The following is a 27888-nucleotide window of genomic DNA, read 5'->3' as shown; positions in this document are numbered from 1 at the left end:
AGAAGGTACATATATACCCCACATGGATGAAAAAGTGAAGAGTATTTTTTTGTCGGGCTAGCAGTCTCTGCGAATGGACGTCTTTGATGCATTTCTTAGAACTGGAAAAAAAAAAAAAATTGAGTAAAGATGCATTTGCAGATTTTTTTTCTTTAATTAACTGCATAATGTTTTGCGAACAGTATCAGCCAAACGCACATTTATTGATTGTTTTTTTTTTTTTAAATGCGAGAGAAACAAGAAAAAGTAGCCTCAACATTTGCCCAATGAAGCAACATAAGACACAAATATAGTCACCTGGATGGATGAGGATTGGTCAAAGAAATGAATGGGGGGAGGGGGGAGAAGGAGATCTCGATTGACAGATCGTGATAAACATTGAAGGAAGGAGGAAGAACCATGTCTTTATGGACCTCTGGACTGGGATGGATTAACTGAAGTAGTGAGAAGGCCACGAGTCTGGTGAGAAAGAGGAGGGGAGGTGCGGAGGAGCTGGGGCTTGGGGGTAGGGAACGGGGGGACCTGGCGTGGCGGAAGTCGCTGGGTACAGGGGCGGACCTACAGGAGCTGGGGTTTGTGGGTAGGGTGCGGGGGGACCTGGCGTGGCGGAAGTCGCTGGGTACAGGGGCGGACCTACAGGAGCTGGGGTTTGTGGGTAGGGCGCGGGGGGACCTGGCGTGGCGGAAGTCGCTGGGTACAGGGGCGGACCTACAGGAGCTGGGGTTTGTGGGTAGGGTGCGGGGGGACCTGGCGTGGCGGAAGTCGCTGGGTACAGAGGTGGACCTGCGGGAGCTTGGCTTTGGGGGTAAGGAGTAGGGGGACCCGGGGTCACGGAAGTAACCGGGTACAGGGGTGGCCCCGGAGGAGCCGCAGGCAGATACGAAGCAGCCGGAGCATACGTAAAATGTGGCATCGGGAGCCCGCCGCGTTGCGCGGACCTGCAGGCTATGACGTAGGCGACGATGCCATCCCTGACCTGCATTTCATTCTCCTTGCTGAGGTCTGCCAGCAAATGGTAGAGGTTCCGGCAGAAGACGGCCCTCTCGTCGTTGGGATCCAAGAACGGATCTCTGTAGGCAGGTTTACTGGTTGGTTGCCGCATTTCATCCAGCAGCTGCAAGAGCCTGTCCTTGACTTTCGGGGGTCTCTCCCTCTCCCTCTGCCGCTGCTCACGTCTATAGGAACGCCCAAAGGTGCCCGAGCGCTCCTTCGCCACAGCACCCTAGAGAGACAGAAACATTTCTTATGGACAATGTATACACGATGGACAGACTATGGAGAGATCGATAGTAGGACGCCTGCCTTCACACGCACATGAACTTTAATGGCATCCCAGTCTTAGTCCGTAGGGTTCAATACTCTGTTGGCCCACCACTAGAATTGATTTACGCGTTTCGGCGCATATGAGTGGAGATTATGCTCAAATGCTCCTCTCAGGACACACCTTTGGTTGTTTTTTTTTTTTATCCCTGCCTGTAAACGTTCCTCTTCAAATGTGTGTGCATACATGGCCACACAGGCAAGTATACACCATATTACCAAAAGTATTGGGACACCTGCCTTTACACGCACATGAACATTAATGGCATTCCAGTCTTAGTCCGTAGGGTTCAATATTGAGTTGGCTCCGCCCTTTGCAGCCATAACAGCTTCAACTCTTCTGGGAAGGAGGGTGTCTATGGGAATGTTTGACCATTCTTCCAGAAGCGCATTTGTGAGGTCAGGCACTGATCTAGGATGAGAAGGCCTCTCTGCTCCAATTCATCCCAAAAGGTGTTCTATGGGGCTGAGGTCAGGATTCTGTGTAGGTCAGACAAGTTCCTCCACCTCCAAACTCGCTCATCCACGTCTTTATGGACCTTGCTTTGTGCACTGGTGCGCAGTCCTGTTGGAACAGGAAGGGGCCCTCCCCAAACTGTTCCCACAAAGTTGGGAGCAAGAAATTGTCCAAAATGTCTTGGCATGCTGACGCCTTAAGAGTTCCCTTCACTGGAACTAAGGGGGCCAAGCCCAACCCCTGAAAAAAAAAAAAACCCCACCATAATCCCCCCACACCATAATCCCCCCTCCACCATATGATGTGGACCAGTGCACAAAGCAAGGTCCATAAAGACATAGATGTGCGAGTTTGGGGTGGAGGAACTTGACTGGCCTGCACAGAGTCCTGACCTCAACCTGATGTAACAAGTTTGAGATGAATTAGAGTAGAGACTGCGAGCCAGGCCTTCACGTCCAATGTCAGTGCCTGACCTCACAAATGTTCTTCTGGAAGAATGGTCAAACATTCCCATAGACACCCTCCTAAACCTTAGGGACGGCCTTCACAGAAGAGTTGAAGCTGTTTTAACTGTAAAGGGCCAACTCAATATTGAACCCTACGGACTAAGACTGGGATGCCATTAAAGTTCATGTAAAGGCCGGGCGTCCCAATACTTTTGGTAATATAATGTAGATAGATACTGTAGAAAGTTAGATACCTGACGAGATGATACATCAATGTTGGTGGACTGTTGTGATCCCCTCGGTTTGGGTGGATAGGTGGTCACCGGTGTTCTACCAGAAGTGGGCGGGTTGGGGGGCGTGGCCTCACTCTCTTTCGCCGGTTTCTCCCTCTCACTTGCAGAGTTCCTATGGAGAGAAAACATTAGAAATGAGATCCCAAGGAAGAGAATTCTTCTGCCGGTGGCTTTGTCCCAGCAATGTAAAGTCCTACTTGGCGCACTTCCATGACATCTGACCGGCCACTGACCTCATTGTAGTAAGAGAGAAAGTACTATTGTACTCTAGACCAGTGATCACCAAACTGCGGCCCCCGGGGGCCAGATGTGGCTCTTTGCTTGCCCTTATCTGGCCCTTGGGACACTATTACTCCAACTGACACCAACTACTGACACCAATTATAGTAGGAAGAATACTATCCTATAATTGTAGTCAGTAGGAAGAATGGTATCCTATCATTGGAGTAGGAAGAATGGTATCCTATCATTGGAGTAGGAAGAATGGTATCCTATCATTGGTGTCAGTAGGAAGAATGGTATCCTATCATTGGAGTAGAAAGAATGGTATCCTATCATTGGAGTAGAAAGAATGGTATCCTATCATTGGTGTAGGAAGAATGGTATCCAATCACTGGAGTAGGAAGAATGGTATCCTATCATTGGAGTAGAAAGAATGGTATCCTATCATTGGAGTAGAAAGAATGGTATCCTATCATTGGAGTAGAAAGAATGGTATCCTATCATTGGAGTAGAAAGAATGGTATCCTATCATTGGTGTAGGAAGAATGGTATCCTATTATTGGAGTAGGAAGAATGGTATCCTATCATTGGTGTCAGTAGGAAGAATGGTATCCTATCATTGGAGTAGAAAGAATGGTATCCTATCATTGGTGTAGGAAGAATGGTATCCTATCACTGGAGTAGGAAGAATGGTATCCTATCATTGGTGTAGGAAGAATGGTATCCTATCATTGGAGTAGGAAGAATGGTATCCTATTATTGGAGTAGAAAGAATGGTATCCTATTATTGGAGTAGAAAGAATGGTATCCTATCATTGGAGTAGAAAGAATGGTATCCTATCATTGGTGTAGGAAGAATGGTATCCTATCATTGGTGTAGGAAGAATGGTATCCTATCACTGGAGTAGGAAGAATGGTATCCTATCATTGGTGTAGGAAGAATGGTATCCTATCATTGGAGTAGAAAGAATGGTATCCTATCATTGGAGTAGAAAGAATGGTATCCTATTATTGGAGTAGAAAGAATGGTATCCTATCATTGGAGTAGAAAGAATGGTATCCTATCATTGGTGTAGGAAGAGTGGTATCCTATCACTGGAGTAGGAAGAATGGTATCCTATCATTGGAGTAGGAAGAATGGTATCCTATCATTTGAGTAGGAAGAATGGTATCCTATCATTGGTGTCAGTAGGAAGAATGGTATCCTATCATTGGTGTCGGTAGGAAGAATGGTATCCTAATATTGGAGTAGAAAGAATGGTATCCTATCATTGGTGTAGGAAGAATGGTATCCTATCATTGGTGTAGGAAGAATGGTATCCTATCATTGGTGTAGGAAGAATGGTATCCTATCATTGGTGTAGGAAGAATGGTATCCTATCATTGGAGTAGGAAGAATGGTATCCTATCATTGGAGTAGGAAGAATGGTATCCTATCATTGGTGTAGGAAGAATGGTATCCTATCATTGGAGTAGGAAGAATGGTATCCTATCATTGGTGTAGGAAGAATGGTATCCTATCATTGGAGTAGGAAGAATGGTATCCTATCATTGGTGTAGGAAGAATGGTATCCTATCATTGGTGTAGGAAGAATGGTATCCTATTATTGGAGTAGAAAGAATGGTATCCTATTATTGGAGTAGAAAGAATGGTATCCTATCATTGGTGTAGAAAGAATGGTATCCTATCACTGGAGTAGGAAGAATGGTATCCTATCATTGGTGTAGGAAGAATGGTATCCTATCATTGGTGTAGGAAGAATGGTATCCTATTATTGGAGTAGAAAGAATGGTATCCTATCATTGGAGTAGAAAGAATGGTATCCTATCATTGGTGTAGGAAGAATGGTATCCTATCACTGGAGTAGGAAGAATGGTATCCTATCATTGGTGTAGGAAGAATGGTATCCTATCACTGGAGTAGGAAGAATGGTATCCTATCATTGGTGTAGGAAGAATGGTATCCTATCATTGGAGTAGGAAGAATGGTATCCTATCACTGGAGTAGGAAGAATGGTATCCTATCATTGGTGTAGGAAGAATGGTATCCTATCACTGGAGTAGGAAGAATGGTATCCTATCATTGGTGTAGGAAGAATGTTATCCTATCATTGGAGTAGGAAGAATGGTATCCTATCATTGGAGTAGGAAGAATGGTATCCTATCATTGGAGTAGGAAGAATGGTATCCTATCATTGGAGTAGGAAGAATGGTATCCTATCATTGGTGTAGGAAGAATGGTATCCTATCATTGGGGTCAGTAGGAAGAAAAGTATCCTATCATTGGAGTAGGAAGAATAGTAGCCTGACTCCAATGATAGGATACTATTCTTCCTACTGACACCAATGATAGTAGGAAGAATAGTATCCTATCATTGGCGTCAGTAGGAAGAATGGTATCCTATCATTGGTGTAGGAAGAATAGTATCCTATCATTGGAGTAGGAAGAATGCTATCCTATCATTGTGTCAGTAAGATGAATAGTAGCCTGACTCCAATAATAGGATACCATTCTTCCTACTGACACCAATGATGGGATACTATTCTTCCTACTGACTCCAATGATAGGATACCATTCTTCCTACTCCAATGATAGGATACTATTCTTCCTACTCCAATGATAGGATACCATTCTTCCTACTCCAATGATAGGATATCATTCTTCCTACTCCAATGATAGGATACCATTCTTCCTACTCCAGTGATAGGATACTATTCTTCCTACTCCAATGATAGGATACTATTCTTCCTACTCCAATGATAGGATACCATTCTTTCTACTCCAATGATAGGATACCATTCTTTCTACTCCAATAATAGGATACCATTCTTTCTACTCCAATGATAGGATACCATTCTTCCTACTCCAATGATAGGATACCATTCTTCCTACTCCAATGATAGGATACCATTCTTCCTACTCCAATGATAGGATATCATTCTTCATACTCACACCAAATATAGGATACTATTCTTCCTACTGACTCCAATGATAGGATACCATTCTTCCTACTCCAATGACAGGATACAAATTTTCCTACTGACACCAATGATAGGATACCATTCTTCCTACTGACTCCAATGACAGGATACTATTCTTCCTACTGACTCCAATAACAGGATACTATTCTTCCTACTGACTCCAATGACAGGATACTATTCTTCCTACTGACTCCAATGATAGGATATCATTCTTTCTACTGACTCTACTGACAATGATGGAGCACTATTCCTCCTACTAACACCAACATCCGGGTCCCCTAAAGTCTGAAGGCCCGTAAACTGGCCCTTTGTTTAGAAAGTGGAGACCCTTGCTCCAGACAGCCCAAATAATAAAAGGCTTGCTCTTCTCCAGGTTGCCGACAATGCTCTTCAATGATCATGGAGATGGGGCACTGAGGAGGTTGTGGCCCTTCCGAAAGCGGTGGAGACACTGGGTGCATTTTTACACGCGAGGCAAATATCCCACCGCCTTTTGGGATCCCATGAAGCATGACTAGCAGCCAAAAACATGAGGTTTTGCTGGAATTGTGTGAACTGGGCTCTACAAGTTTCTCCTCTAGCAAGGAGAAAAAAAAAAAAAATACAGACTTGGATTGATGTACTAAAACTGGAGCACTCGGAATCTGGTGCAGCTGTGCATGATCAACCCATCGGCCTTTAGCTTCAGCTTCTTCAATGAACCTTTGACCAGAAAACCTGGAAGCCGATTGGTTTCTATGCAGAGCTGCACCAGATTTTGTACTCAACCCCAACGTATCTTTGTTTTTCCATTTAAGAGGAGAAAAAAGAGAAAACACTGGGTGGACTTCAGTGACTGGTCCCTGTGATAGCCAATCAGGTGATCAGGTACCGGGGGCCTTACTCTGTAGACTCCATTGCCTTTCTTAGGAAGGCCAGCTGTGCCGAAAACGGATGGGGTTTTATGCCGTGAGACGGGGCTCCACTTACTCTGTAGACTCCATTGCCTTTCTTAGGAAGGCCAGCTGTGCCGAAAATGGATGGGGTTTTATGCCGCGGGACTGGCCTCCACTTACTCTGTAGACTCCCTTGCCTTTCTTAGGAAGGCCAGCTGTGCCGAAAACGGATGGGGTTTTATGCCGCGGGACTGGCCTCCACTTACTCTGTAGACTCCCTTGCCTTTCTTAGGAAGGCCAGCGGTGCCGAAAACGGACGGGGTTTTATGCCGCGGGACGGGCCTCCACTTACTCTGTAGACTCCATTGCCTTTCTTAGGAAGGCCAGCTGTGCTGAAAACGGATGGGGTTTTATGCGATGGGATGGGGATCCACTTCTGGCCGCCACCTTCTCCAAAGTGAGTTCGCGCCGCATGCGATCGCGCAGCGACTTCCACCGAATGCGGAGCGTTTTCTCTGAAAAAAAAAAAAGATTATCGATAAGTCAATATTTCCTTGTACAGTATACCGGGAAGTCGTCATGGATGGGGCGAATCATGGAGAGTCCGCAATACTTACCCCTAATCTCCTTCTGCCGTCTACCCAGGTCATCCCAGTTCAAGGTCAGCGATTGGGATATCTCCTGCCATATTGACCTTTTCAGGACCCGGTCCAGGTATCGTGGGTGGGCAAAGTCCCACAGTTCAGGATGCTTCTCTACCGCGGCAATGAGCTCCGACTGGGACGCGTCCTTAGTCGTGATGTGGGGAACACAATGCCGGTAACTTCCTGTAAAAGACAAGAATTCGTGGGATTGTCATTTTACCAGTCAAAAACACCAAAAAAAAAATGATAATTTGTGGACCACTAGAATGTATTTACGCGTTTCGGCGCATATGAGTGGAGATTATGCCCAAACGCTCCTCTCAGGACACACTTTTGGTATTTTTTTTTTTTCTTCCAGCCTGTAAACATTCCTCTTCAAATATGCATGCATGCATGGCCACACCCACCTTCAGCGTAAGCTTCCTGTGTCACCCACACTTGGCACCCAAAGAGGGACAAGGGACTCATAGGGCAATATAGGGGTGGATAGGCAGATGACTGTTACATTGAAAAGAGGACCAAAACCTTAATTTTATACTTTTATTTTAATATGTTTTGAATGAAGTTTCATAGTTTTTATGTGATCATTTGTGTTTGTGAATTCCTTGATCCTATCAGAGATCTACACTATATTTCCAAGAGTATTGGTACACCTGCCTTTACACGCACATGAACTTTAATGGCACCCCAGTCTTAGTCCGCAGGGGTTCAATATTGAGTTGGCCCGCCCTTTGCAGCTATAACAGCTTCAACTCTTCTGGGAAGGTGGTCCACAAGGTTTAGGAGGGTGTCTATGGGAATGTTTGACCGTTCTTAGTGAGGTCAGGCACTGATGTTGGACCCGAAGGCCTGGCCCGCAATCTCCACTCTAATTCATCCCGAAGGGGTTCTATCTGGTTGAGGCCAGTCAAGTTCCTCCACCCCAAACTCGCTCATCCATGTCTTTTGGTGGAGGGGGGATTTTGGTGTGGGGTGCTTGGTCCCTTAGTCCCAGTGAAGGGAACTCTTAAGGCATCAGAATACCAAGACATTTTGGACAATTTCATGCTCCCAACTTTGTGGGAACAGTTTTGGGGATGGCCTCTTCTTGTTCCAACATGACTGCGCACCAGTGCGCAAAGCAAGGTCCATCAAGACATGGATGAGCGAGTTTGGGGTGGAGGAACTTGACTGGCCTGCACAGAGTCCTGACCTCAACCCGATAGAACACCTTTGGGATGAATTAGAGTAGAGACTGCGAGCCAGACCTTCTTGTGCATCAGTGCCTGACCTCACAAACGTACCTCTGGAAGAATGGTCAAACCTTCCCATAGAGACACTCCTAAACCTTGTGGACGGCCTTCCCCAGAAGAATTGAAGCCGTTATATCTGCAAAGGGTGAGAGGAACTTGACTGGCCTGCACACAGATCTTCCTCAACAAGAGCTCCATTGAGCCCTAGGGTCCTTGGGCAATGAGCAATTTCTGCCTCTCAGATAAGCGTTCCTCCAGAGGTTTCTGGGGGTTCATTGAGCAATGAAGAATGTCTGCCTCTCAGATAAGTTCCCACTGACACCATTCATCTTTTTTAGCTATCTGTAAGGGGGTAATTCTTCCCAATGATCACAAATGTAAGGAGCGTTCTTCCTCAACTAGGGTTTCTCCAGAGGTTCCTTGAGCAATGAAGAATTTCTGCTTCTCAGATAGGTTCCCATTGAGACCACTGATCTTTTCTTTTGTACCATCGGTAAGGTGGTAATTCTTTCCAATGACCACGTGTGTAAAGAACATTCTTCATCAACCAGGGTTCTTTGGACTTCTAGGGTTTCTCCAGAGGTTCCTTGAGCAATGAAGTAGGTCCGCCTCTCAGATAAGTTCCCACTGACACCATTGATCTTTTTTAGCTAATCTGTAAGGTGGTAATTATTCCCAATGACCACATATGTAAGGAGCATTCTTCCTTAACCAGGGTACCATGGAACTCTAGGGTTCCTCCAGAGGTTTCTGGGGGTTCCTTGAGCAATGAAGAATTTCTGCTTCTCAGATAGGTTCCCATTGAGACCACTGTTCTTTTCTTTTGTACCATCGGTAAGGTGGTAATTCTTTCCAATGACCACGTGTGTAAAGAACATTCTTCCTCAACCAGGGTTCTTTGGACTTCTAGGGTTTCTCCAGAGCTTCCTTGAGCAATGAAGTAGGTCCGCCTCTCAGATAAGTTCCCACTGACACCATTGATCTTTTTTAGCTAATCTGTAAAGATGGTAATTATTCCCAATGACCACATGTGTAAGGAGCATTCTTCCTTAACCAGGGTTCCATGGAACTCTAGGGTTCCTCCAGAGGTTTCTGGGGGTTCCTTGAGCAATGAAGAATTTCTGCCTCTCAGATAAGTTCCCACTGACACCATTCACCTTTTTAGCTATCTGTAAGGGGGTAATTCTTCCCAATGATCTCAAATGTAAGGAGCATTCTTTCTTAACCAGGGTTCCATGGAACCCAAGGTGTCCTCCAGAGGTTGCTAGGGGTTCCTTGAGCAATGAGCAATTTCTGCCTCTCATCGAAGTTCCCACTGACACCACTGATCTTTTTAGCTATCGTAAAGAGGGTAATTCTTATCAATGACCACAAATGTAAGGAGCAGTCTTTCTCAACTAGGGTTTCTCCAGAGGTTCCTTGAGCAATTAAGAATGTCTGCCTCTCCACTGACACCACTGGTCTTTTTAGCTATCTGTAAGGTGGTAATTACTCCCAATGACCACATGTGTAAGGAACATTCTTCCTTAACCAGGGTTCCATGGAACCCTAGGTGTGCTCCAGAGGTTGCTAGGGGTTCCTTGAGCAATGAGCAATTTCTGCCTCTCAGATAAGCGTTCCTCCAGAGGTTTCTGGGGGTTCATTGAGCAATGAAGAATGTCTGCCTCTCAGATAAGTACCCACTGACACCATTCATCGTTTTAGCTGTAAGAGGGTAATTCTTCCCAATGATCACAAATGTAAGGAGCAGTCTTCCCCAACTAGGGTTTCTCCAGAGGTTCCTTGAGCAATGAAGAATTTCTGCTTCTCAGATAGGTTCCCATTGAGACCACTGATCTTTTCTTTTGTACCATCGGTAAGGTGGTAATTATTTTCAATGACCACGTGTGTAAAGAACATTCTTCCTCAACCAGGGTTCTTTGGACTTCTAGGGTTTCTCCAGAGCTTCCTTGAGCAATGAAGTAGGTCCGCCTCTCAGATAAGTTCCCACCGACACCGTTGATCTTTTTTAGCTAATCTGTAAGGTGGTAATTATTCCCAATGACCACATGTGTAAGGAGCATTCTTCCTTAACCAGGGTTCCATGGAACCCAAGGTGTCCTCCAGAGGTTGCTAGGGATTCCTTGAGCAATGAGCAACTTCTGCCTCTCATCGAAGTTCCCACTGACACCATTGATCTTCTTTTTAGCTATCTGTAAGGGGGTAATTCTTCCCAATGATCTCAAATGTAAGGAGCATTCTTCCTTAACCAGGGTTCCATGGAACCCTAGGTGTCTTCCAGAGGTTGGTAGGGGTTCCTTGAGCAATGAGCAATTTCTGCCTCTCATCGAAGTTCCCACTGACACCATTGATCTTCTTTTTAGCTATCTGTAAGGGGGTAATTCTTCCCAATGATCACAAATGTAAGGAGCGTTCTTCCCCAACTAGGGTTTCTCCAGAGGTTCCTTGAGCAATGAAGAATTTCTACTTCTCAGATAGGTTCCCATTGAGACCACTGATCTTTTCTTTTGTACCATCGGTAAGGTGGTAATTCTTTCCAATGACCACGTGTGTAAGGAACATTCTTCCTCAACCAGGGTTCTTTGGACTTCTAGGTTTTCTCCAGAGCTTCCTTGAGCAATGAAGTAGGTCTGCCTCTCAGATAAGTTCCCACTGACACCGTTGATCTTTTTTAGCTAATCTGTAAGGTGGTAATTATTCCGAATGACCACATTTGTAAGGAGCATTCTTCCTTAACCAGGGTTCCATGGAACCCTAGGTGTCCTCCAGAGGTTGCTAGGGGTTCCTTGAGCAATGAGCAACTTCTGCCTCTCATCGAAGTTCCCACTAACACCACTGATCTTTTTAGCTAGCGTAAAGAGGGTAATTTTCCCCAATGGTCACAAGTGTAAGGAGCATTCTCCCTCAACCAGGGTTCCATGGAACCCAAGGTGTCCTCCAGAGGTTGCTAGGGGTTCCTTGAGCAATGAGCAATTTCTGCCTCTCATCGAAGTTCCCACTGACACCACTGATCTTTTTAGCTATCGTAAAGAGGGTAATTCTTATCAATGACCACAAATGTAAGGAGCAGTCTTTCTCAACTAGGGTTTCTCCAGAGGTTCCTTGAGCAATTAAGAATGTCTGCCTCTCCACTGACACCACTGGTCTTTTTAGCTATCTGTAAGGTGGTAATTACTCCCAATGACCACATGTGTAAGGAACATTCTTCCTTAACCAGGGTTCCATGGAACCCTAGGTGTGCTCCAGAGGTTGCTAGGGGTTCCTTGAGCAATGAGCAATTTCTGCCTCTCAGATAAGCGTTCCTCCAGAGGTTTCTGGGGGTTCATTGAGCAATGAAGAATGTCTGCCTCTCAGATAAGTACCCACTGACACCATTCATCGTTTTAGCTGTAAGAGGGTAATTCTTCCCAATGATCACAAATGTAAGGAGCAGTCTTCCCCAACTAGGGTTTCTCCAGAGGTTCCTTGAGCAATGAAGAATTTCTGCTTCTCAGATAGGTTCCCATTGAGACCACTGATCTTTTCTTTTGTACCATCGGTAAGGTGGTAATTATTTTCAATGACCACGTGTGTAAAGAACATTCTTCCTCAACCAGGGTTTTTTGGACTTCTAGGGTTTCTCCAGAGCTTCCTTGAGCAATGAAGTAGGTCCGCCTCTCAGATAAGTTCCCACTGACACCATTGATCTTTTTTAGCTAATCTGTAAGGTGGTAATTATTCCCAATGACCACATATGTAAGGAACATTCTTCCTTAACCAGGGTTCCATGGAACCCTAGGTGTCCTCCAGAGGTTGCTAGGGGTTCCTTGAGCAATGAGCAATTTCTGCCTCTCATCGAAAGTTCCCACTGACACCACTGATCTTTTTAGCTATCGTAAAGAGGGTAATTCTTCCCAATGGTCACAAGTGTAAGGAGCATTCTCCCTCAACCAGGGTTCCATGCAAATCATGGGTTCCTCCAGAGGTTGCTAGGGGTTCCTTGAGCAATGAGCAATTTCTGCCTCTCATCGAAGTTCCCATTGACACCATTGATCTTCTTTTTAGCTATCTGTAAGGGGGTAATTCTTCCCAATGATCACAAATGTAAGGAGCAGTCTTCCTCAACTAGGGTTTCTCCAGAGGTTCCTTGAGCAATGAAGAATTTCTGCTTCTCAGATAGGTTCCCATTGAGACCACTGATCTTTTCTTTTGTACCATCGGTAAGGTGGTAATTCTTTCCAATGACCACGTGTGTAAAGAACATTCTTCCTCAACCAGGGTTCTTTGGACTTCTAGGGTTTCTCCAGAGGTTCCTTGAGCAATGAAGTAGGTCCGCCTCTCAGATAAGTTCCCACTGACACCATTGATCTTTTTTAGCTAATCTGTAAAGGTGGTAATTATTCCCAATGACCACATATGTAAGGAGCATTCTTCCTTAACCAGGGTTCCATGGAACTCTAGGTGTCCTCCAGAGGTTGCTAGGGATTCCTTGAGCAATGAGCAACTTCTGCCTCTCATCGAAGTTCCCACTGACACCACTGATCTTTTTAGCTATCGTAAAGAGGGTAATTTTTCCCAATGGTCACAAGTGTAAGGAGCATTCTCCCTCAACCAGGGTTCCATGGAAATCATGGGTTCCTCCAGAGGTTGCTAGGGGTTCCTTGAGCAATTAGCAATTTCTGCCTCTCATCGAAGTTCCCACTGACACCATTGATATTTTTAGCTATCGTAAAGAGGGTAATTCTTATCAATGACCACAAATGTAAGGAGCAGTCTTTCTCAACTAGGGTTTCTCCAGAGGTTCCTTGAGCAATTAAGAATGTCTGCCTCTCCACTGACACCACTGGTCTTTTTAGCTATCTGTAAGGTGGTAATTACTCCCAATGACCACATGTGTAAGGAACATTCTTCCTTAACCAGGGTTCCATGGAACCCTAGGTGTGCTCCAGAGGTTGCTAGGGGTTCCTTGAGCAATGAGCAATTTCTGCCTCTCAGATAAGCGTTCCTCCAGAGGTTTCTGGGGGTTCATTGAGCAATGAAGAATTTCTACTTCTCAGATAGGTTCCCATTGAGACAACTGATCTTTTCTTTTGTACCATCGGTAAGGTGGTAATTATTTCCAATGACCACGTGTGTAAAGAACATTCTTCCTCAACCAGGGTTCTTTGGACTTCTAGGGTTTCTCCAGAGGTTCCTTGAGCAATGAAGTAGATCTGCCTCTCAGATAAGTTCCCACTGACACCGTTGATCTTTTTTAGCTAATCTGTAAGGTGGTAATTACTCCCAATGACCACAAGTGTAAGGAGCATTCTTCCTTAACCAGGGTTCCATGGAAATCATGGGTTCCTCCAGAGGTTGCTAGGGGTTCCTTGAGCAATGAGCAATTTCTGCCTCTCATCGAAGTTCCCACTGACACCATTGATATTTTTAGCTACTTGTAAGGGGGTAATTCTTTCCAATGACCACAAGTGTAAAGGAGCAGTGTTCCTCAGCCAGGGTTCGATGGAACTCCAGGGTTCCGCTGAGGGTTGCTAGGAGTTCCTCGAGCAATAACCAATTTCTGCCTCTCAACAAAGTTCCCACTGACACCATTGATATTTTTAGCTATCCGTAAGGTGGTAATTATTCCCAAAGACCACAAATGCCACAGCTCTGACCACCAGACCCCAGTTCTGTAACGCATTCCTAGATTTTTTTTTTCTCCTCGAAAATTGACAATATAAGACAGGGATATGCAATTAGCGGATCTCCAGCTGTTGCAAAACTACAAGTCCCATGAGGCATAGCAAGACTCTGACAGCCACAAACATGACACCCAGAGGCAGAAGGCAGAGGTAGGGTTGCCACCTGTCCAGGATTCACCCGGACAGTTCAGGGTTTGGAGTCATGTGTCCGGGTTTCAGACTGTCTGCAACCCGGACACATTATATAGACTGGTCTATGGCTTCACAGCAGGGTTGCTGGCTGCAGTTGTCTAAGCTGAGAGTGTGTGTTACTCTCTTTCACACTCCCCAAAGCCAACACTAACAACCGCCCCCCCCCCAAACACATACAGACGGGAGAGGAGAGAGGGCTCGATCTGCACCTCTTCCCCCCCCCACTCCTACCCCTCTTTGTCTGCCCACACTCCAATCCCTGGCACTGTGCCTCAGAAAAGGGAAATTTGGGCCAGAAATTTGAAGTCCAGCAGCCTCAGATCCAACTGGATGAGAGGCGCTGACTGTCAAGAGGTGAGTGAGCTCACCATCCATCCATCTGTGACTGAAGTCTCCCCCCTTCACTCTCTTGCCTCTGAGTAAGTACACTAAGGCAAATCAGGGTTCTTAGAGCACCCCTTATATCAGAGTTCCCCTTTACACCAGAGGTTACAGTCTTTCCCCTTACATCAGAGTCCTCTCCGTACATCAGAGTTCTCAGTGTCCCTCCCCCCCCCCCCCTTAGATGACGGTTCCCAGAGCATCCCTTATGTTAGAGTCCCCCAGAGTCTGGAGAGTCCCCCCTTACAGTGAAAGGAAACTCTACAAGTTCAGATGTAAAGGGAGGACTCTGTGGACTCTGATGTAAAGGGGGACTCTTGTTATTAACTTCATATAATTAGAAATGTGATTTAGTAGCAAAATATATGTATAGTTTACACTATAAAAAAAAAGATTGCTGTGCGCCGCTAAAGTGTGCCGGTTTGACTTGAAGAAAAGGTGGCAACCCTAGGCAGAGGCATGATGGGACTTGTAGTTTTGCAACAGCTGGAGGTCCGCTAATTGCATATCCCTGATATAAAGACATCAAATTCCTACCACGCCACATTTTTCAATCCGCGTCACTTCCCGGCCCGCCTAGTTTTACTGGCTTTTCCCTCCCAATTCTCTCTACTTGCATCTCTAACTGAATTGGTCTCCAATATGAAATCCTCCACCTGCATACTCCGATTTCCCAACCATTTATTTACATCCTTTAGATTTAGTTCTCTGATCCCCATTATTCTCAATATCACAAATGACTCCCTTAGCACCAGACATGTGCAGACTAGAATATTTCGTTTCGTTTTTTCGTTTTTCGTCCGTAAATTTTATTTATTTAGTTACTCCCGAAATTCCTTTTTTATTTATTTCGTTTTTCGTGCAAAAATTGCATTCGTCCGAAAATCCACATGAATTACGGTCGAATCTGTCTTGGAAGGCTTATGGTGTCTGTCGAATGGATAAAGAAGATTCGATGGAGCTGCTAAACTATATAGCCTATAGGCGGAGCATTCGATTGCCGAAATGTACGATTGCAGTGTCGTATAGTTGCGACGATCCCGTCGAATATTATTATAAACGTGCAACGATCCCGTCGAATATTATTATAAACGTGCAACGATCCCGTCGAATATTATTATAAACGTGCAACGATCCCGTCGAATATTATTATAAACGTGCAACGATCCCGTCGAATATTATTATAAACGTGCAACGATCCCGTCGAATATTATTATAAACGTGCAACGATCCCGTCGAATATTATTATAAACGTGCAACGATCCCGTCGAATATTATCATTATTTTTTTTTTAATTTACTTCCCCCACCCAATTCCAGTATCGTTTCTCTCTGTCGATTCTGTTCTCTCTATGTCGAATATTTACTCTCTGTCGAAGATTTTCTATATAATAGGACTAATAGAGGTAAACGAAACTTAGGCACATTCGACCACAGGTTCAATAGACATATGGAGTCACGTCAAATCTCCTATTCTATATCGAACTGTTGTAACAACGAAAACGAAAAAAAGCATTTATTTATGTCGAATCTTTTCTCTCTATGTCGAATCTTTCCTCTCTATGTCGAATCTTTTCTCTCTATGTCGAATCTTTTCTCTCTATGTCGAATCTTTCCTCTCTATGTCGAATCTTTTCTCTCTCTGTCGAATCTTTTCTCTCTATGTCGAATCTTTTCTCTATATAATCTTGGACTAATAGAGGTAAGGTTAGGCACATTCGACCACAGGTTCAATAGACACAGATTGTTATTGTCAGAGTCACGTCGAATCTCCTATTCTATATCGAACTGTTGTAACAACGAAAACGAAAATAAAGCATTTATTTATGTCGAATCTTTTCTCTCTATGTCGAATCTTTTCTCTCTCTGTTGAATCTTTTCTCTCTGTCGAATCTTTTCTCTCTATGTCGAATCTTTTCTCTCTATGTCAAATCTTTTCTCTCTATGTCGAATCTTTTCTCTCTATGTCGAAATCTTTTCTCTCTGTCGAATCTTTTCTCTCTGTCGAATCTTTTCTCTCTATGTCGAATCTTTTCTCTCTATGTCGAATCTTTTCTCTCGATGTCGAATCTTTTCTCTCGATGTCAAATCTTTTCTCTATTTAATCTTGGACTAATAGAGGTAAGGTTAGGCACATTCGACCACAGGTTCAATAGACATATGGAGTCACGTCGAATCTCCTATTCTATATCGAACGGTCACGTCGAATCTCCTATTCTATATCGAACGGTCACTTCGAATCTCCTATTCTATATCGAACTGTTGTAACAACGAAAACGAAAAAAAGCATTTATTTATGTCGGATCTTTCGTTTTTCGGAATCTGCACTTTCGTTATCGTTTGTCAAAACGAAAACGAAAATACCTGAAATTCGGACGAAAATGCATTCGGACGAAAACGAATGCACATGTCTACTTAGCACCGGTTGTATACCAACAATCCTCAACACCTCCACCAAGGGTGGCACAGTGGTGTAGTGGGCGGCACAGTGGTGTAGTGGGCGGCACAGTGGTGTAGTGGTCAGCACTCTCACCTAGCAGTAAGAAGGGTCGCTGGTTCATAATCCCAACCACGACACTACCTGCCTGGAGTTTGCATGTTCTCCCTGTGCCTGTGTGGGTTTCCTCCGGGTACTCCGGTTTTCTCCCACAATCCAAAGACCTGCAGGTAGGTTAATTGGCTTCTGTCCAAAATTGGCCCCTAGTATATGAACGGGGACCTTGGATTGTGGGCTCCTTGAGGGTCGGGACCGATGTGAGTGAGCAATGTACAGGGATAGGGACAATTGGAGACACTCACTCAGGTTGAACTGGATGGACTGGTGTCTTTATTCAACCTTACTAACTATGTAACCATCACCCCGGTACCAAAAAAACCAACATGACAATTTAAACAACTTTCGCCTAATATCTAACTTACCCTTCCTTGCCGAGATCCTTGAGCAGGCTATGATCTCTCATAATCACCGGACTTTAAGTAATCTATTTGAACCTCTCCAATTTTGTTTTTTCGGCAACTAAACAGCACAGAAACCGCCTTGGTCGAAGTCACTGATGACCTTCCGTTAGCTTCTACCCTGTTTCCCCTAAAATAAGACCTAGCCTGATTGTCGGTGTTGGCTGCAATATAAGCCCTACCGCCCAAATAAGCCCTACCCTGTTTCCTCAAAAATAAGCCCTACCCTGAAAAGAAGACCTACAAGGACTTTAACTAGGGCTTATTTGGGGGGGTAGGGCTTTTATTGCAGCTATCACCGACAATCACACTAGGTCTTATTTTAGGGGAAACAAGGTAGCTCACTAACTATTCTTACTCTACTGGATCTTTAGTTCTGCCTTTGATACTGTAGACCACAATCTTTTACTCTCTCACCTTGAAACCGTATTTGGAGTCTCAGAATTGGCTCTGAAACGGACTTATCTCTAGGTGGCACCGTACTTGAGCTTCAGTCCAAATTGAAAAAAATCTAGGGGTGATATTTGATGCTAATTTAACCGGTTCCCGACCGGCGCACGCCGATGTACGTCGGCAGAATGGCACGGGCAGGCAAACGGGCGTACCTGTACGTCCCTTTAAATTTGCCGCCCTGCCATCGGGAGCGCACTGCCCGTGCTGGTCGGGACCCCCCCGTGAGTCCGGTCGCGGGACCTGCGGACTCGATCGCCGCTGGGGCATACCCGCGAATCGTTTCACGGGGGGGCGGCCGAATGAAGAAATGCCGTTGTAAACAGCATTTCCCCGTTCTGCCTAGCAACTAGTGACGCTGATCTCTGCTCCATGTGATTGGAGCAGAGATCAGTGTTCACTAAATGAAAGCCCAGCCCCCCCCCCCAACAGTTAGTAACACACCCCTACACTGCCACCCACTGGTTAACCCCTTCACTGCCAGTGTCCTTTACACAGGAATCACTGCATTTATATAGCACTGATTGCTGTATAAATGACAATGGTCCCAAAAATGTGTCAAAAATGTCCGATGTGTCCCCCACAATGTCGCAGTCACAATAAAAAAATCGCTGATCATCGCCATTACTAGTAAAAAATGAATTATTAATAAAAATCCCCTATTTTGTGCTGTAACTTTTGCGCAAATCAATCAATAATCGCTTATTATTACCAAAAATATGTAGAAGAATACGTATCGGCCTAAACTGAGGGGAAAAAAAATGTTTTTTTATATATTTTTGGGGGATATTTATTATAACAAAAGGTAAAAAATAATGCGCTTTTTTTTCAAAATTGTCGCTCTATTTTTGTTTATAGCGCAAAAAATAAAAACCGCAGGAGGTGATCAAATACCACCAAAAGAAAGCTCTATTTGTGGGGGGGGGGGGAAAGGACGTCAATTTTGTTTGGGAGCCGCGTCGCACGACCGCGCAATTGTCAGTTAAAGCGACGCAGTGCCGAATCGCAACAAAGTGGTCTGGTCTTTGACCAGCAAAATGGTCCGGGGGGCTGAAAGTGGTTAACCTTTGAGCCACGCATACCAAAATGTTGTCAGAAGATATTTTTTTTCCACTTGAGGAACATTTCTAGGCTGCGTCCTACGATATCATACACTGGAGCTGAGGAGCTAATCCATACAATCGCCCGACTACTGTAATGTTCTACTCGCTGGTGCTCCTAAATCCACTATAAATCGACTTTAATATGTTCAAAATTCTGCAGCCAGAATCCTGATTAGGTCTGAGACAAGTGATCTTATTACCCCTATCCTGGAGTCCTGGCACTGGCTACCGGTCAGGTTTCGCATAGACTTTAAGATCCTCTTGCTCACCTATAAGGCTCTTCATTGATTGGCAACCCATCATCTCTCTGAACTTTTATCAACGTACTCCATCCCCCCCCTCAAATTCTGGTCTTCTGTGTGTCCACCCTACTCACCTACACTCAATGGGAGACAAAGCCTTCTCCCTGCTATACTCCAAAACTCGGGAATTCACTTCCAAAAGAACATCAGAGAGTCATCTTCTCTGAATTCATTCAAATCAAATCTAAAATCGTTTTTTCTTTAGACAAGCTTTGATTTAATTGTTCCTTTTTCCCCCCCCTTTATGTTATTCTGTGTATTCCTTGTGTTTTCCTTGGAAAAACGCTTTGAGGAGCCACCTTTAAAGGGGCTATATAAAATACATTTTATTATTATTATTCCTTGGAACTCTAGGGTTCCTCCAGAGGTTGCTAGGGGTTCCTTGAGCAATGAGCAATTTCTGCCTCTCAGATAAGTTCCCACTGACACCGTTGATCTTTTTAGCTATCTCTAAGTGGGTAATTCTTCCCGATGACCACAAGTATGGGGACCATTGTTCCTCAGCTAGAGTTTCTGCGAAGGTTCCTTGACCACAAGTGTAAGGAGGATTCTTCCTCAACCAGGGTTCTATGGACCTCTAGGGTTCCTCCAGGGTTCCATAGAAATGTAGGGTTCCTCCAGGGTTCCATGGACCTCTAGGGTTCCTCCAGGGTTCCATAGATACGTAGGGTTCCATGGACCTCTAGGGTTCCTCCAGGGTTCCATACATACGTAGGGTTCCTCCAGGGTTCCATGGACCTCTAGGGTTCCTCCAGGGTTCCATAGATACGTAGGGTTCCTCCAGGGTTCCATGGACCTCTAGGGTTCCTCCAGGGTTCCATAGATATGTAGGGTTCCTCCAGGGTTCCATGGACCTCTAGGGTTCCTCCAGGGTTCCATAGATACGTAGGGTTCCTCCAGGGTTCCATGGACCTCTAGGGTTCCTCCAGGGTTCCATAGATACGTAGGGTTCCTCCAGGGTTCCATGGACCTCTAGGGTTCCTCCAGGGTTCCATAGATACGTAGGGTTCCTCCAGGGTTCCATGGACCTCTAAGGTTCCTCCAGGGTTCCATAGATACGTAGGGTTCCTCCAGGGTTCCATGGACCTCTAGGGTTCCTCCAGGGTTCCATAGATACGTAGGGTTCCTCCAGGGTTCCATGGTCCTCTAGGGTTCCATAGAAACGTAGGGTTCTTCTAGCGGTTGCTAGGGGTTCCTTGAGCAATTTCTTCCTCTTAGATAAGTTCCAACTGACACCAATGATCTTTTTAGCTAAGCGGGCAATTCTTCCAAATGACCACAAGTATAAGCAACATTGTTCCTCAGCTAGAATTTCTGCAGAGTTTCCTTGAGCAATGAAGGATTTCTGCCTCTCAGATAAGTTCCCACTGACACCGTTGATCTTTTTAGCTATCTCTAAGTGGGTAATTCTTCCCGATGACCACAAGTATGGGGACCATTGTTCCTCAGCTAGAGTTTCTGCAGAGGTTCCTTGACCACAAGTGTAAGGAGGATTCTTCCTCAACCAGGGTTCCATGGACCTCTAGGGTTCCTCCAGGGTTCCATAGAAACGAAGGGTTCTTCTAGCGGTTGCTAGGGATTCCTTGAGCAATTTCTTCCTCTTAGATAAGTTCCAACTGACACCAATGATCTTTTTAGCTAAGCGGGCAATTCTTCCAAATGACCACAAGTATAAGCAGCATTGTTCCTCAGCTAGAATTTCTGCAGAGTTTCCTTGAGCAATGAAGGATTTCTGCCTCTCAGATAAGTTTCCACTGACGTCATCTTTTTTTACCATCTGTAATGTGGTAATTCTTTCCAATGACCACATATGTAAGGAGCATTCTTCCTCAACCAGGGTTCCATGGACCTCTTGGGTTCCTCCAGGAGGTTGCTAGGGGGTCCTTGAGCAATGAGCAATTTCTGCCTCTCAGATAAGTTCCCATTGACACCATTGATCTTTTTAGCTATCGTCAAGGAGGTAACTCTTCCCAATAACCACAAGTGTAAGGGACATTCCTTTCTCAACTAGAGTTCCTCCAGAGGTTGCTAGGGGTTCCTTTAGCAATGAGCAACTTCTGCCTCTCAGATAAGTTCCCACTGATACCATTGATCTTTTTAGCTATCTATAAGTGGGTAATTCTTCCCAAAGACCACAAGTATGGGGACCATTGTTCCTCAGCTAGAGTTTCTGCAAAGGTTCCTTGACCACAAGTGTAAGGAGCATTCTTCCTCGTCTAGGGTTCCATGGACCTCTAGGGTTCCTCCAGGGTTCCATAGAAACATAGGGTTCCTCCAGAGGTTGCTAGGGGGTCCTTGAGCAATGAGCACTTTCTGCCTCTCAGATAAGTTCCCACTGACACCATTGATCTTTTTAGCTATCTCTAAGTGGGTAATTCTTCCCGATGACCACAAGTATGGGGAGCATTGTTCCTCAGCTAGAGTTTCTGCAAAGGTTCCTTGACCACAAGTGTAAGGAGGATTCTTCCTCAACCAGGGTTCCATGGACCTCTAGGGTTCCTCCAGGGTTCCATAGATACGTAGGGTTCCTCCAGGGTTCCATGGTCCTCTAGGGTTCTTCCAGGGTTCCATAGATACGTAGGGTTCCTCCAGGGTTCCATGGACCTCTAGGGTTCCATAGATACGTAGGGTTCCTCCAGGGTTCCATGGACCTCTAGGGTTCCTCCAGGGTTCCATAGATACGTAGGGTTCCTCCAGGGTTCCATGGACCTCTAGGGTTCCTCCAGGGTTCCATAGATACGTAGGGTTCCTCCAGGGTTCCATGGACTTCTAGGGTTCCTCCAGGGTTCCATAGATACGTAGGGTTCCTCCAGGGTTCCATGGACCTCTAGGGTTCCTCCAGGGTTCCATAGATACGTAGGGTTCCTCCAGGGTTCCATGGACCTCTAGGGTTCCTCCAGGGTTCCATAGATACTTAGGGTTCCTCCAGGGTTCCATGGACCTCTAGGGTTCCTCCAGGGTTCCATAGATACTTAGGGTTCCTCCAGGGTTCCATGGACCTCTAGGGTTCCATAGAAACGTAGGGTTCTTCTAGCGGTTGCTAGGGGTTCCTTGAGCAATTTCTTCCTCTTAGATAAGTTCCAACTGACACCAATGATCTTTTTAGCTAAGCGGGCAATTCTTCCAAATGACCACAAGTATAAGCAGCATTGTTCCTCAGCTAGAATTTCTGCAGAGTTTCCTTGAGCAATGAAGGATTTCTGCCTCTCAGATAAGTTTCCACTGACGTCATCTTTTTTTTTACCATCTGTAAGGTGGTAATTCTTTCCAATGACCACATATGTAAGGAGCATTCTTCCTCAACCAGGGTTCCATGGACCTCTAGGGTTCCTCCAGAGGTTGCTAGGGGTTCCTTTAGCAATGAGCAACTTCTGCCTCTCAGATAAGTTCCTACTGACACCATTGATCTTTTTAGCTATCGTCAAGGAGGTAACTCTTCCCAATAACCACAAGTGTAAAGGACATTCCTTTCTCAACTAGAGTTCCTCCAGAGGTTACTAGAAGTTCCCTGAGAAACTTCTGCCTCTTTGATAAGTTCCCCCTGACATCATTTATCTTTTTAGTCATCTGCAAGGGGTTAAATAATTATTTCCAATGACAACAAGTGCAAAGAGGATTTTTCCTCAACCAGGGTTCCATGGACCTCTAGGGTTCCTCCAGATGTTGCTAGGGGTTCCTTGAGCAATGGGCAATTTTTGCCTCTCAGATAAGTTCCCACTGACACCATTGATCTTTTTAGCTATCGTCAAAGAAGCAACTCTTCCCAATAACCACAAGTGTAATGGGCAATCCTTTCTCAACTAGAGTTCCTCCAGAGGTTGCTAGGGGTTCCTTTAGCAATGAGCAACTTCTGCCTCTCAGATAAGTTCCCACTGATACCATTGATCTTTTTAGCTATCTATAAGTGGGTAATTCTTCCCAAAGACCACAAGTATGGGGACCATTGTTCCTCAGCTAGAGTTTCTGCAAAGGTTCCTTGACCACAAGTGTAAGGAGCATTCTTCCTCGACTAGGGTTCCATGGACCTCTAGGGTTCCTCCAGGGTTCCATAGAAACATAGGGTTCCTCCAGAGGTTGCTAGGGGTTCCCTGAGCAACTTCTACCTCTTTGATAAGTTCCCACTGATGCCATTGATCTTTTTAGTCATCTGTAAGGGGTTAATTCTTTCCAATGACAACAAGTGCAAAGAGGATTTTTACTCAACCAGGGTTCCATGGACCTCTAGGGTTCCTCCAGGGTTCCATAGAAACATAGGGTTCCTCCAGAGGTTGCTAGGGGTTCCTTGAGCAATGAGCAATTTCTGCCTCACAGATAAGTTCCCACTGACACCATTGATCTTTTTAGCTATCTGTAAGGGGATAATTCTTCACAATGACCACAAGTGTGAGGAGCATTTTTCCTCAAGCATGGTTCCATGGAACTCTAGGGTTCCTCCAGAAGTTGCTGGGGGTACAGTGAGAAATTTCTGCCTCTCAGATAATGTCCCACTGACACCATTCATCTTTTTAGCTATCTGTAAGGGGATAATTCTTACCAATGACCACAACTGTAAGGAGCATTCTTCCTCAACCAGGGTTCCATGGACCTCTAGGGTTCCTCCAGAGGTTGCTAGGGGTTCCTTTAGCAATGAGCAACTTCTGCCTCTCAGATAAGTTCCCACTGACACTATTAATCTTTTTAGCTATCTATAAGTGGGTAATTCTTCCCAAAGACCACAAGTATGAGGAGCATTGTTCCTCAGCTAGAGTTTCTGCAAAGGTTCCTTGACCACAAGTGTAAGGAGCATTCTTCCTCGACTAGGGTTCCATGGAAACATAGGGTTCCTCCCGAGGTTGCTAGGGGTTCCTTGAGCAATGAGCAATTTTTGCTTCTCAGATAAGTTCCAACTGACACCAATGATCTTTTTTTACCATCTGTAAGGTGGTAATTCTTTCCAATGACCACATATGTAAGGAGCATTCTTCCTCAACCAGGGTTCCATGGACTTCTAAGGTTCCTCCAGAGGTTGCTAGGGGGTCCTTGAGCAATGAGCAATTTCTGCCTCTCAGATAAGTTTCCACTGACACCATTGATCTTTTTAGCTATCTATAAGTGGGTAATACTTCCCAAAGACAATAAGTATGAGGAGCATTGTTCCTCAGCTAGAGTTTCTGCAAAGGTTCCTTGACCACATATGTAAGGAGCATTCTTCCTCAACCAGGGTTCCATGGACCTCTAGGGTTCCTCCAGAGGTTGCTAGGGGTTCCTTTAGCAATGAGCAACTTCTGCCTCTCAGATAAGTTCCCATTGACACTATTAATCTTTTTAGCTATCTATAAGTGGGTAATTCTTCCCAAAGACCACAAGTATGGGGACCATTGTTCCTCAGCTAGAGTTTCTGCAAAGGTTCCTTGACCACAAGTGTAAGGAGCATTCTTCTTCAACCAGGGTTCTATGGACCTCTAGGGTTCCTCCAGGGTTCCCGATGACCACAAGTATGGGGACCATTGTTCCTCAGCTAGAGTTTCTGCAAAGGTTCCTTGACCACAAGTGTAAGGAGCATTCTTCTTCAACCAGGGTTCCACGGACCTCTAGGGTTCCTCCAGGGTTCCACAGAAATGTAGGGTTCCTCCAGCGCTTGCTAGGGGTTCCTTGAGCAATGGGCAATTTTTGCCTCTCAGATAAGTTCCCACTGATACCATTAATCTTTTTAGCTACCTGTAAGTGGGTAATTCTTCCCAAAGACCATAAGTATGAGGAGCATTGTTCCTCAGCTAGAGTTTCTGCAAAGGTTCCTTGACCACAAGTGTAAGGAGCATTCTTCCTCAACCAGGGTTCCATGAACCTCTAGGGTTCCTCCAGGGTTCCACAGAAACATAGGGTTCCTCCAGCGGTTGCTAGGGGTTCCTTGACCACAAGTGTAAGGAGCATTCTTCCTCAACCAGGATTCCATGGAACTCTAGGGTTCCTCCAGCGGTTGCTAGGGGTTCCTTGAGCAATGAGCAATTTTTGCCTCTCAGATAAACTTCCCTTCAAGTCAGTTATGAAGGGAAACTCCCACTCTGGGTTTCTGACCCTTCATTAACATCCGTAAGCAAACCCTCATCTAGGATAAGGGTCTGGTATAGAAGGGAATTCCTCACGGCTTTGTTCACAAAAAAGGAGGAAGGAGACGAGAGCTGTATTTTTGCTGGCAACTACAGTATATAAATTTCGGTTTCGCATTTTCATGTCTCACAAGCGTTAGTAAAATCACTGCTCTTCCTAACTTCATTTTAAAAACATTTTGTTGCTTTGGTACATATCCTTCAGGGCAGCCCATAGTCCCCCCAGTGCCATTCATTTGACAAATTGTCCATTAGCCTAGAAAATGGTCAAAACTAATTTTAATTAATCTCCCAGGTGTGTTCGGCTCATCGCTACTCTGGACCAATCAGTGAGCAGTAACAGATCACAGAGAAGAGGAGAATATATTTTCGCTCACCTGCGTTCATCTCTGTAGGAGTGTCCTCCTCTATGAATGTCCTCATTATTCCAGCCTCCTCCTCCGTATATTGCTGATCATCCCTCACATACGTCTCTTCTACTTCACCCTCAACTTTCATGTTCATCAGATCTTCACCCTAAACCAACAGAATGGCAGAAAATAACATCTGTAACATAGAAGTATTTATGATGTGAGATCACATAGAAAATATCATCTTGTAGAGTCCACACATCATCTCCACATGTCAGAGTGTTCAATCACTTTATGTTCCCCACCCTCAACTCCACCTACCTGATGATGGTGGGGAGATGGTGTGACCTTCAACTGTACCTACCTGATGATGGTGGGGGGATGGTGTGACCTTCAACTGTACCTACCTGATGATGGTGGGGGGATGGTGTGACCTTCAACTGTACCTACCTGATGATGGTGGGGGATGGTGTGACCTTCAACTCCACCTACCTGATGATGGTGGGGGATGGTGTGACCTTCAACTGTACCTACCTGATGATGGTGGGGGATGGTGTGACCTTCAACTGTACCTACCTGATGATGGTGGGGGATGGTGTGACCTTCAACTCCACCTACCTGATGATGGTGGGGGGATGGTGTGACCTTCAACTGTACCTACCTGATGATGGTGGGGGATGGTGTGACCTTCAACTGTACCTACCTGATGATGGTGGGGGATGGTGTGATCTTCCTCTGAGTATTCCCGGGAGTACAGAGGACGAGGACATCTCTCTGGTGGGTTTCTGTTACTAGGTGGCTCCATCATATCGGTGGATTCTTCTGAAAACTCCTGCATCACCCCATCCTCATCATCCTCCTCTTCTTTTAGCTCACCTTTAACCTCAACTTTAGAATCTCTCAGGTTTCCACTCTGAATATAGAATAAAAATGACATGAATGGTAACAATGCAGATAATGTACAGATCCTAATGATACTATCAGTGATTGTTCCTCATCTACCTGATGATGGTGGGGGATGGTGTGACCTACCTGTGTGGAATACAGAGGACGGGGACATCTCTCTGGTGGGTTCCTGGTATTAGGTGGCTCAATATTATCCTTGTGTCCTTCTGAAAAGTCCTCCATCTGACCATACTCCTCGTCCTCCGTTTTATACTCTTCTTTAACAACTATTTTATAATTTCTCACTTTTCTTCTCTGAATATATAATAAAACATTCATTATAACAAAGCCGCTGGTATATAAATCATATCTACCAATAATTCTTAATAACCTACCGGATGTTGGTGGGGGATGGTGTGATCTTCCTGCGTGGAATCCCGGGAATACAGAGGACGGGGACATCTCTCTGGTGGGTTCCCATTACTGGATCCATCTGTAGGAAACACACACACTGACTGAATACATTGTTTCTATGTGTTTATCAGATGATGGGGGATCTAGGTGGAGCCTCCGTACTGCTCTCTCCTTTACAATAAAGTCTCCTCTTACCCGGTGATGTGAGGGGCGGCTGATTGTCCATCATGACGTCCTTGTAGAGATCCTTGTGTCCTTCTAAAAACTCCCACTCCTCCATGGAACGGAATGGCCCGTATTTTTTTTTTGCCAGATGTGTCGCTTTTCCACCAATTACCTTCTTAGTCTTCCCTAAAGGATAATATAACTGTTATTAGGTGTGGGGGTGGATGGGGAGTCATTTAGATGTGAATTTGGTTATGTTTGTCTTGTCGTTTGTCTATTCTATATATATGTGTGTATCATCATCTGCTGGAGATAAAAGACGTCACAGTGACTATGGAGGAAGAGGACGGAACATGACGGGGGGTTACTGGGTGTAAATATAAAATAAAATCGTATTACCTCCTCTGGTGCCACTTTCAGCAATGTCTCCTCTCTACTTCCTGCAGAATCACCTCTGACCCGGAACTTCCTG

General features: G+C 45.1%; 1 protein-coding gene across 1 annotated transcript; it reads right to left on the bottom strand.

Annotated features, from left to right (window-relative positions):
- Positions 1-134: 134 nt before the first annotated feature.
- LOC143955655 (uncharacterized) lies at positions 135-27888 on the bottom strand. The gene is made up of 10 exons (XM_077465757.1): positions 27816-27888; positions 27447-27602; positions 27233-27330; positions 26985-27152; positions 26656-26865; positions 25980-26118; positions 7213-7422; positions 6948-7110; positions 2478-2628; positions 135-1222 (listed from the first exon to the last, which is right to left on the bottom strand). The coding sequence occupies exons 2-10, from the start codon at positions 27529-27531 to the stop codon at positions 431-433; spliced, it is 2016 nt and encodes a 671-aa protein (XP_077321883.1). The 5' UTR covers positions 27532-27602; positions 27816-27888; the 3' UTR covers positions 135-430.

Source organism: Lithobates pipiens, unplaced genomic scaffold (genome assembly GCF_037356315.1).
Source record: "Lithobates pipiens isolate NorthernLeopardFrog02 unplaced genomic scaffold, aLitPip1_a1.2 Scaffold_35, whole genome shotgun sequence".
Classification (NCBI taxonomy): Eukaryota; Metazoa; Chordata; class Amphibia; order Anura; family Ranidae; genus Lithobates; species Lithobates pipiens.
This window is presented reverse-complemented; position numbering and strand designations above follow the sequence as displayed.